At 37.7% G+C, this 12163-nt stretch overlaps 1 protein-coding gene across 5 annotated transcripts in view; it reads right to left on the bottom strand.

The window, feature by feature from the left end:
* MYT1L (myelin transcription factor 1 like) overlaps positions 1-12163 on the bottom strand; it is a 625705-nt gene that overhangs the window by 54308 nt on the left and 559234 nt on the right. For all 5 annotated transcript variants that reach the window (XM_077153065.1, XM_077153068.1, XM_077153066.1 and 2 more), the window contains 2 exons: positions 9960-10043; positions 8231-8452 (listed from right to left, as the gene is read on the bottom strand). In XM_077153065.1, coding sequence (XP_077009180.1) covers positions 8231-8452; positions 9960-10043 — 306 coding nt within the window. The remainder of the gene's footprint in view (positions 1-8230; positions 8453-9959; positions 10044-12163) is intronic.

The raw sequence follows: 12163 nt of genomic DNA on the forward strand, positions 1-12163 counted from the left end.
ACCCCTGATATACTGTGTCAAACATTAGGGACACACAAATCAATGGGCCAAGCCCTTGATCATAAGCTTGCCCTTGTGAAGCTTAGCCTACCTATACTTATGGCCTACGAGATACTTCCGGAGGACCTCTTTTGTTGCTCAGATGTGGCCTCTCTCTAAGCCCAACTCTGTAAATGAAACCACTGACCTCCCCCTTACATGGGACCTGACATCAAAGGATGAAAGTCTCCTTGGTGGCGTGGGAGATGAGCCTGGTCCTGGCACTGTGGGATCAACAATGCCATCCTGACCAAGAGGGGGAAAAGAAGTGTAACAAATAAGGTATCAGTGGCTGAGAGTTCTAATTGAGTTGGGTGGCTACTCTAGAGGTCACTTTTATGCAAGCTTCAATTAGACCTTGTTACCTATCATAACTTGCCAAAGCCCAACCAAAATCATTCCACCCAATCCTAAAGAACATCTAGGACATTATATAAGATTCTACAAAGGTTCCATGCACTAGGGTAACATTCCAAAAACCTGCAACCTCCAGATGGGACCCTGGACCAGATAAGTCCTGAAATGCAGACAGGGCCAAGCCTCTCCAGAACATCAGTGAGTTCTATTCCCATATCTCATATTATCAACAGCGCCTCCCAACATGAAAAAGTTAGAATGGGCATAGCCCAAATACCCCAAAAGAGTGGGAGAAAGATCAAAGTTGATGATGGAGTTATACAGAGAAGGTAGTGCTTAACAATGAGTATTACTGCTGAATCATTATATTGATATTTCTTTTAGTTCCCAGTTTCTTAGAGCTGCTATAAGTAAAAACCTGAAAGTGTGGAACTGTAACCCATACCAAGCTCTGAAATCTACAACCGATTGTTGTCATGTGCTTTGAAAAATTTTTGTTTGTATGCTGTATGGTGGGGGTCACATTTCATTCCTTTTCTATGTGAGCATCCCATTACTGCAGCACCATTTGTTGAATTTTTGTTTGTTTGTTTGTTTGTTTGTTTTTGAGGAAGTACATGGGCTGGGAATTGAACCTGGGTCTTCTGCATGGCAGGTGAGAATTCTACCACTGAACTAACCTTGCACCCCTCTGATGTGATTTGAAATTTGTTGCTTTTTTATATATATGTTATTTTTCACAAAAAGAAAAATAAGTTGATTGTAATGATAAATGCATAGCTATGTGATGATATTGTGAATCACTGATTTTATACTTTGGATGATTATATGCTATGTGAATATATAATATATACCAGTAAAAATAAATAATTAAAAAAAGATCAAAGGAGAAGGTAGAGTTATAAAAGAGAAGACAGTAAAAAAAAAAAAGGTTATGTCCTCATTTATAATGAACTGTAGAGAGGCGGCAAATAAACAGATTAATTTACATGGTCCAGGTAGAAAAATTTTAAGAGGACTTAGGGTGTGAATTTTTCCATTATTTCTTTTGGTTAAGGCCCAGTGAAAGATAGTATGACTTTCTCTAAATTCCTTAATTTGTAATTCAGAGGTAGAATCAGTGAACTTAAATTTTTCAGAATCTTCCTAAACTTATTTAAAATGGAGTGAGAATTGAGATGACTGCAACTAAGTATGTTTGGTATACTTACATATAAAGAAGTAGGTTCAACAGTTAAAGAAAGCTTTCCCCCTTCTCTCCTCCCCATTTCCTCCCTTGCTCTTCCAACATGTATCTCTTTTCTGAATTTACTGGGAATACAATGTGCATTGCATTTGAGCTCAGCTCTTGAGATTCCCACCTTGCACTTGTTGAAGCATCTTTCCACTAAGATGGAGTATGGCTGATGGCCTCCTGAGTGTGTTCAGACCAGGGAAGCATGTTTTTCTAGCTTCCTCTCTACCTATTCTAGAAACCTAACCCTTTTCACGCCACTGGATCCAGACCTGGAATTTTGTTGTTTTGTACCCTTTCTGCACACGTGGTGAATATTTGTGTCAGATATTAGGTATTATTTCTTCAAATCTGCATCTATTAAACTCACAGCAGCTTTCTATTTTTAACCACAACACTGAAAAATATTTTTTAAAATGTATTGAGTCATTGATACATTACAACATTTCTTAAATACTGATATACACTAGGCACTGAACTAGTTACTAAGGATATGAATGAAAAAAAGAAATGGTCCCTGCCTTCAAGGAGCTGACAGTCTAGTGGGGGCTAATACATGGGAACATATAGTTACAGTACAGTGTAGTGAATACAATATTCAACAGTGGGACAACAAGGAGAGGAGCACTCTACCTAGAGAAATTCAGGTGAGATTTCACCAATTAGATAAAAAAGAGCAGAGCCCAAAGGGGCAGTACAGCATAGAGGAGAAAAGCAATGACCTGGAGAAGTCAAACTGCCTGGGCTTGAACCTTGGCTCTGTAACTGACAGCCTATGTAACCTTGGGTTAGTTATTTAATTTCTATTTGCCTCAATTTCCTAATCTTTAAATCAGGAGGCCTATAGTACCATTTCATTGGGTTGTTTTAAGATTAAAAGGGTTAATATACTAAGGTGCTTAGACTCTGATTCACACATAATAAGCTACAAATTGTCTCAAATAACATAATTTTGAAGGATGAGTAGGCATTAATGAGTCATATGGGGAGATGGGAAAGAGGTGTTCTAGATAATAGAAAAGTACAGAGGCATGTAATGTCATGATGGATATGGAAACCTGCAAGACATTCCTTTTGGTAGCTCAGGATGCCTAGCTAAGAGGGTAGTGGAAGATGATACTGGCGGAAGAAAGAAGGCCAGGTCAAAGGAGAACCATGTATGCATGTTATGAGTTTGGATTGTATTTCTCAATTGACCCATCTGTTGGGGATTGAATCATGTCCCCCACAAAAGACATGTTCAAATCCTAACCCTGAGTCTTGTGGGTGTGACTAATTTGTATATTGGATCTTTGAAAAAATAAGGCCAATGAGATTTGGCCTTAATTCAATATTACTTATGGTCCTTATAAGCACTTATAAGCACAGGAAATGTGGACACAGTCCCTCACTAGAAGCCAGAGAGGGAGAGAGAGATGGTCATGTGACAGAGACAGAAATGCATCCACAAGCCAAGGACTGCTGGCATACCAGAGTCTCCCAAAGCTACTGACTTGATGTAGGATTTATAGCCTCCAAAATTGTGACAGAATAAATTCCTGTTGTTTAAGCCAAAGTTTGTGGTGTTTGTCATAGCAGCCCTAGCAAACTAAGACAGTATCCTAGCTTCTTTGTCTTTTCCTACCCATCCTCGACCTCACACTTGCTCATTTGAATCACATTATAGCCAACATCCTCGATTTCTTCATTCCTTGCCCTGTGTCTCATGTACTCTGAAAGTCTTCAACCCTGATGGCAGAGCATTATGAGAGAAATACTACCTCTCCCTGCTGGCCTGATTAAACCACTACTGATAAAGAGTCCCTGGTTTCAGCTGGGTCCTGCTTAGCATCACCATTATTCATTTTGCTCTACTGTATCCTGTCCCTTTCGCATTGCTCTTACAGACGTTTCCACTTCACTTAATGATGCTGCCCACCACTCTTTTTCTCATCTGTGAGCTGATGTCTTTGTTTCCTGTGATAAAATTACTATCTTCACATATGATTAATGCTAACTTCCTGCCTGCCCTCACTTACCAATGGTTTATAGCCACACTCATTCTGCTTGATTCACACCTTTATCTTGTCCTTGACTCTGTTGTGTTTTTTTTTTTTTTTTTTTTTTTTTACCTCCACCAAGATCTTATTCCATTAGGTCATTTTGACCCCTTCTGTGTCTTTAATTTCTTTCTTCCTCCTGGTTTCTTCTCTTTAGACAATAAGTATATTCATGTTTTTCTCTTCCTATAAAATTCTCTGAACACATATGGCCCCCGTGGCCCCTGTGGCCCTGTAACTCAGCCCCTGCTGGATAACTCATTGCTGCTACTGGTTCGGGCATGGCTGCCTGTGACAAAGTGCTGATAATAACTTGACCTTCAAAATTATTGATGAGATGAAGCCTCCTGATGGGAATAATCTTTCAATCTCAAATACTCAAGAAATAGCAGGCATGAATTTATCATGAAGGGCATGTGTTTTTAAAATGCACCATCTATAATTAGGGAAAAAAGGAACTTCAGTATTTTTTTATTATTTGAGTATCAGTAGCATGTCTCAATAGAAACATCTGTCTGATTTATATTTGATCATTTGGCTTCAAATGTCCTATTTTTCATTTTAAACACTGCTTTTCTAGAAAGGCCTAGCTAATCCCAAAAGACTATATAAAACATTTTTTATTTCTTTTATATCAGGTCTATTTTTATTCAGACACCCCTAAGCTCCAGGGAAAAGGAACTTGGAAAGAAATATTCCTTCCCAATCCTTTAAATATGTAAAAGATATAAAGGACTTCAATTGTTCCAGGAATTACTACAAAGTGAAATAAAAAAAATCACAACTAGTAGGTTACTGTAGATGTGTCAACTGTAAACATCACTGTTTGGGAGAGAGGAACCCTGAAATACCATGCAGCGAGTATAATCTCATGAAAAGGAAATTTAAGTGAGCAGGCTTGATGTACAAAGAAGACCCGGAAGCTATAAGAAACTTGCTTCCTTCTTCCTTTACTGTTTACCTTTTGGCACTCCCTAAGAAAGTAATTCTTTAACCATCTAACTGCATTGTCATAATTTGGGAGAAAGGAAAATGAAATAAAAAGGACTTGTACTTCAGTCTAGTATATCCCTCTGACTCTAAAAGTTGCTTTGATTTCATAGCACATAGGATATGCATCTAAAAGGATGGACACTGGTCTTTTGAGGGGTCTTAAATATCACCTTTAAGGTTGGAGAAAGCTGCCTGTCTGCTCCAAAACATCCTAGCAAGCCCACATTCCTTGCAAGGAAAGAAGAATATTTTAGATTCTCTTATTTTTATACATTTAGCTATGTTTGTGCTAGTAATACAATTACTATTATTAATTATTACTGTTTTTTCTTCTTAATAAAATGAATGAAAATTTGTGCAAACAGATAAAAGCCACAGGTCAAGTGTGCCTACAGGGCCAGATAATCACTTTTACCAAGCATCACTTGACCTCTGCCTTTGTTTTTTTTCACACATGACATAACGCCCTACAGAATGGGGTATTTGTCACCCTACACCAAGGTTTTCAGAAACACAGGTCAACACACAAGCCGATTTCCCTAGACTAAACTGTCTTTCTCTTTCTCTCCTCAGAGATAACTAATGTTAGCAGGTTCAGAGTGTTTTTGGTTGAAACTTCATAGTAAAATAAGGTATCAAGGTCTCCTTGTAGCCCCGCCAACCAAAGGTATGATATCGAATGCACATTAAATCGGAGGTAGTCTATGATTTTTATTCTTTCCAGCTCCATCTTACATGTGGAATAATAATGGTCAAGACTGGCAGCTCAGTGTTCTTTCCAGCACAAGCTGGTGATTCTAGGCTAAGGCTGGTGGTCCTCTTTGCCATGCCCTGTGCTTTGGTGGCCTCCTCCAGGGACCTTGGACACTGAAAGAGGGAGCTGTGTAGGCCTGTGGCAAAGGTACTATGTTAGAATGAAGCAGAAACCCATAGAGCTCTGAAAACACATTATTTGCAGATGAGAAAGGGAGTACAAAGGGGGAATTTCTAGGAAGGAGAGTTCCCTCATGCTGCAAATTGTCTGAGTAACATGAGCCCATAGGTTGTGATTTTCTTCACACAGTATGATCTGAGCTCAAAGATTCCATCAGCTTTGCAAAGATGAGTTGTGTGCATTTGCACAAACTCTCTACTTCACTTTGCCTGAGTCCCTGTTGAGATGCATCCCTTTGGAGAAAGGAGAGCAGGTGAGATGCATAAACCTAAGGAGGTGCTGGCTCAATCTTTTTAAGTATCTGAGCATCAAGTAAAAGAGTAAACAGAAATATGTGGGGATGAGATCCCCATGGTGGCAACCTTTGTTTTGGCATCTGGGGAGAGTCTTTGTGAAAACCACGCAGGGCAAAGGCAGGGAGGATGTTCCATTTGAATCCTTCTGACCCCGAAGCCTGATCTTTTAACTTCTGTGTTGCAGAACTCCCTCACAAATAGTGTTTAGGATATAAATAAGCAATGCCCCTAAACAAGCCGCCTTACAGAATTCAAACGAGTTCGCCCATTAAAGGAGAATGAGAAATACCTTTCTGGAGCAATATAATCTGCCCAATAGAGGCTACTGACAAATTGTTATTTTCTTGACTCTAATTTGACAATTCAACCAAAGTTTTTGAAATGAGTAAATGCCATCTCAAGCAGCTTATATCTACTTTGTAAAATTAAGTGGACAAAAACAAAGCAAGGAGAATAGTTGTCCTAAATGGTGAGACCTCTGTAAACTGTTTAGCTTCATATAGGTGCCAATCTTCTTGAAGAATGAGTTTCTTGAATTCAAGCTATGCATGTATGTAGTAAAATAAATGAAATTTGTTTTTAATGGTGTCAGATTAGCAAAACATGAATATGCTATTATTCATCTATTGTATGGACATATTTTTTAAAGTTTTATTCATCCTTACTTAAAGATTTGGGAAGTGAGAACTTTCCAGAACTTACCTGTCCAAATCTATTCACTTCTAGGAATATATCTAGTGCTTGCACAAGTACATGAAGATGTAGATTATACATAAGGGAGTTTATTGTAGAAATATTTTTAATGTTCAAATTCAGAAAGGCGACATAATGGTATGCATGCCCAATGGATTACCTGTTACTATGAAGAAGAATGAAGTAGCTCTCTGTGTATTAATATGGAAAGGTTTATCTGTCTAAGAACAAATGCCTACTATTGGGCCCTGGGTCTATAAAGGTGAGAAACAGCCAAGGTTCTCGTACTTATTCATTTATCTACGATATATTGTGATCTATTTGCATAAAAAGGAAAAAAATCCTGGTAAGGGGTGTGTGTGTACTTTCATGTACATATGTGCCTATAATTGATGTGTGTGGTTTTATATTTAAAGGCAAGCAATAAGCAAATGACTATTTTTGGGAAGTGAGTTCAGAGATTGGGCCAGGGGAAGAAAATTCCATTTTTCTTTTTAAACCCATTTATATTGTTTGCACTTTCCACATGAGCAGGAATTTCTTTTATATTTAAAATTTTTTATACATATTCTCGTCTTCTGTACGGGAGACCTGTACGGACCCATGCACCCAAAAAAAGAAAAAGAAAAGAAAAGAAATGAATGAATGAACATGCCATTGTTCTTTTTGATTTGCTTATCAACTTTGGCTTCATTCTGTTTTTGGTATGGTTTCACAGACAGATTCAAGTCACATCTATGCAATTTGTGCAGAAAATAGCATGATAAGAGAACAGAAAGGAAAGCGTTACAAAATTTCCCTCAAAGGGCATGACATTTGCACTGTGTATAAGATACATGAACTTTCTCCTGCATATCCTCTCCAATCTGGTTTTCATGAAGCAGGGGGACACCAAACCTCATCTAGTCAATCAGCCACACATGATTTGTCTATACCATACAAAACTCTAGTATAATGATTGTCTAGCACCGTTTGATTCAATGACGCAGGCCTCTTCTAAAACGATTTAATTGCACATATTTCTTTTTTTAATTAAACAAATAAAAATTAGTAGAGTTGATGGGATTTTTTGGAAATTTCTTAATATATTTTTAACCTAGGCATTAAACATGAAGCCACTGGGCCAAATGCCATCCCCTTGCCCAGAGTGTGTCCTGCCTGAGATTTTAAACAAAGATAAAAAACTAAATATACAGCTATTTGTGTGTCTCTCTCTGTGTGTGTGTATGTGTGTATAAAATTAAAAGTTTAGTTATCTTTTTACTGCGGATTATGTTAAAAAAAAAAAAAACTTAAAAACCCCTGTCCTCATATGTGGTTGAAGGAGTTTGTGCTTTAAAAAATATTTTGTGTTTTTTTCCATATTTTTTTACATTTTCCCAAACCTCAGAACTTCACTAGTTAGGTATAATAGTTTTCATTCATTTCTTTTCTTTTCTTTTTCTTTTTTTGGGTGCGTGGTTCATTCGGGTCTCCCACATGGAAGATGGGCATTCTATCACTGAACCAGTCGTGTACCCCCATTGCTTTTCTTTTTAAACAAGAGTGATGATTAGAAGCTGCAAATGTTTACATTATAACCAGCTGTGTTAGAAAGCTTCCAGCAGTGCTATGAAAGAAAACAACCACGAGGGGAACTACTCACCTACGATGTGTGAGGAAACTACCGCTGACGTGTCCTGATCCATCGCATCCTGGAGTGGGACATGACATACCTTCCGTCTTCACTGACTTCCAGGAGAACTGGGAGCCATTTAGGTACCCATCTTTTTGCCTTTTGGCTGCTAGGGGGCACCCCGAAGCACTGCGGTGGGAGGCATACTTTCCAGTTATATGACCCTGACCATCACAACCAGGAACTGGACATCTGGATAGCAGATAGATGAGATAAACTTTATTGTCTTGCCATCATATACCTGGTAGCCTCTATAACAAAGTCAAAATAACCTGACATGAAGAAAAAAAAGAACAATCATGCTCCACTGGCTAAGAAAAAGGTGGGGGGGAAAGGAAGACACCACTTAGTGGAACAATTAAATATTTCATCCTCGCAGAAATACTTATTCCACAGAATGCTTTTCTGGAATAAAATTTCTGTTTTTTTTGTGAGGAATGACTGACTCCAGCATATGAAAAAGAAAAACTATATTGTTACAGCAAGTAAAATACAGGTGTCTGTTTAAAAGACACTGATTTGGAAAAAAAAATAGCTTTTATGGTAGAAAAATGCAAAGTTATAGAGTTGTAGATTAGTTTTTAAAAGGCTATTTCATAAACCCGTGTTTTTCTTAAGAACCAAATACATTTACTTGGTTAGCTGGACTCTCCAAAGGCTATAAAATAACCTTCCAGTTAGAAAATATTTTAAGCATCAGAGATAATATTTAAGTAAAATCTCTTAGTATAGTGTTGGTACAGAGTCCATGGTCAGTATAATTTTGAGGAACAAATGGAAAAATTATTTCCTACAGCTGAAGTTCTACTTGATCAATCAGTGCTTTCCAAACTTTTCTGTTACAGGTTATGTCTAAGAACAGGGGACATAAAATGAAAAACATGAAGCATGCATCTCAAAGAATGCAGCACTATGAAAATGTGCCACTCACATGCTCCAAAGATTGTGGATTTTGGTTGTAATTTTTTTAATGGCAAAGTTTACATTCTACAGAATTTGTATTACTTATTTATTTGAACAAATTTTAATAATTTTATTTTAATGAATTTTCATTAAAAAATGTTCTCCAAAGAAACTGAATAAAATTAAAACATCAAGTCAGGCTCGCACCACATTTATCTTACTTTTTTTGAGACACAGGCATACCAGGTATTTGTACAGAGAGAAAAAAGACCACCATTTGAGCAGCAGGGAGGGTGATATATCTCATGTTCACCATTTGATGCTTAGCACAAACCATCTGTCTCAAGTCCTTTTTATAGATTTCATTTAATTATACAAGCTAACAATCAGTAAAATATTCATTTCCGGTGTTATATTTAAATACTTTCATGAATCTGCTTTTCCTCCTGAATTAAATGGCTTATACCACCAAGGAGTAGAGGTAAGTTCCTTGTGATTTTGGTTACTCAGAACATTAGATGGTCCTTTAGCTTATTAATGGATTCTAATCTTTTGTTGGACATCACCTGTCATTTAGACAATTCCTTTCTGATAATCATCAGGTGCACTTTGGTTTTTGGTTGAAATTAGTGGTGACCTTTTTCTGACTTTCCAGTTTCACGAAATGTCAAGGAATGGCCACTAGGACCTGTGGATTCTTTTCTTTGCTAATGCTCACAGCTTCATTCAAACATTTAAAATTGCCCCCCACTCAAAGTCATGCTGTGTATTTTTCGGTTTCACTGGGCACTCATACCTAATCGGCTCTTGATCTTCTTTGTCTTCTTTGCTTTGTGCTATCCTGATGCCACTTTTCTTTGCTCTCGGGCAACCTGAAAGACTAAACAAGGAAAATATTTTCAGAAAGCAATCATGCATTGTTAATTCTGGCAAGCTTTTTTTTAACAACTAATGTTGCTTTGACTTGATCTCTCCAAAAGCCTTTGTTTCTAGACATGCAAAAAAATATCTGAGGATGAGGGTGCTTTTGGATGCTGCACCTCTGTGCTCTCTCAAAGACTTCAGCCACTGTCAATCCCTTTTCAAGGGGAGTTAAGGGATTAGGGTGAGCTAAGATGCTTTAAACAGATGGAGAAAACACTGATCACCTTGTAGAAACAGAAGCATTCAGGATCATAAGAAAAGAAAAGGAAAGAAGCTGGAGAACATTTTGTTGCGACTAAAGAGAGAGAGAGGGAGAAAGAAACAGGAGTCAGAAAGATGGACCTATCCACACACACACAAAAGGGTTAAGCAAGCAAAAGACAATGTAACTCTCCCTAACTCTTTTTATTAGTTACTTGATTTGTGAGAGCCAATTTTCCAAACCTTTCTTTCATAAACATATGTCTTGGGCAGGAGTGATGTATTCCAATATATTCATGTATTCCTGAAGTACAGATCTCTGCTTATATCTGCAGAAGGCATGGTGGAAGTTGAACATGCTTATTTTATTTAATTTTCAAATTTTGGGGATATAGAGACTCATGTTTATTTAAGGCAAGTTTTGAGCTGGTACAGAATAATATTCATATTCCAGTATATCTTAAGGAGGATATACAGAATAAATGGGATTCTTTGCAAAGAATTAAGAACTGGAAATCAGACTAGAACCAGAAATTAGAAAGTTTATTAATGTGTCCTATGATCATATGGAAATTGAAACACTAATACTGACTTAATAGCTATGTCCCAGGTAGGATATAGGCCATTCTTTTTCTTGAGGTTGCAGCATACCTTTTCTTGTCATTTTTTACCTTTTTTTTTTTTTTTGCATGGGCAGGCGCTGGGAACCGAACCCAGGTCTCTAGCATGGCAGGCAAGACTTCTGCCACTGAGCCACCGCACCACCCTTTACTTCTTTTTTAAACATGCTGGTTCTCAGGTAGAAATGGGGCTTATTCCCCATAAAGGGAGACTTATTTTCCCATTAACCAGGCCTTCACTGTCCTTTTTCCTTAGTGTATCTCAAAGTTTGTGCTGATGGCCTCGCTCCTGTCAGCTGTAAAGCAGCCCTCTCGCACAGGCAGAAAGCTGGGAGCGAGAGGGTATGTTAAGGTTTTTCTGGGACGGAACACGGGTTTTTCTGGAGCTGGGCATGTAATGCATTAGGCATAATGATAAATGCCAGGGACTTACAGCTAAGGACTTATGCTTGTGCTGCTGACAACTGCTGACTTCTTCCTCTCTTAGTCCTTACCATTACCATTTAAATATGTTCAAAACTATCTACTTCATATCTCCCTCCTTCTATTTTACATTGTCTCTTTCTTTCACAAAAAAAGAAAAGGAGAAGAAAATGTGCCTGAGCTTGCCGTTTCCTGTCACCTTTATTTCTCTCCTACCTTTTTCAATTAAAAACAAAAAAATTGAAAGAGACATCTTTGTTGCCTGTACTTTTTACCTTGTGCTTCTAATCCAGACTTCTGCATTTTATTGACTGCTGAACATGTCTAGCAGGATATCCCAATTCCTCTTTTAATGCATCCCATTAAAATCTAAACTCATCCACTTCACCATCCCAAAACTATCTTCAATACTTATTTGTTTCCTCTTAGTGAATGGCATGAACATTTGTTCATTCACCCAAACTGGGTTCATCCCTTGTGTATTCTGTTACCAAGCCTTGTTTATTTTATATTCTAAGTATTTTTACAATTCATGCTTTTTCTTGGCATACTTTCTTTCATCTCCAGATCTTTACATACGTGGTTACCTTTACCTGCTCTTATATCCCTCTTTTGTCTACTTACCCATTTCTATCTGTTTGACCTCAGCTTAGATGTCCCACCTTGCAAGAAAACTTATTTGGCCACCCCACATCATTTTGGGAATTAATTCTGTGTGTTCTCATAGCACTCTCCCCTTGCCCATTTGAGCATTACTCACACTGTATTGTAGGAGTGTATTTACTTATTCATATGCCCCTCTAAGTTGCCTATTACTTTAGCATGTAAACCA

This window comes from Tamandua tetradactyla, chromosome 3 (genome assembly GCF_023851605.1).
Source record: "Tamandua tetradactyla isolate mTamTet1 chromosome 3, mTamTet1.pri, whole genome shotgun sequence".
Classification (NCBI taxonomy): Eukaryota; Metazoa; Chordata; class Mammalia; order Pilosa; family Myrmecophagidae; genus Tamandua; species Tamandua tetradactyla.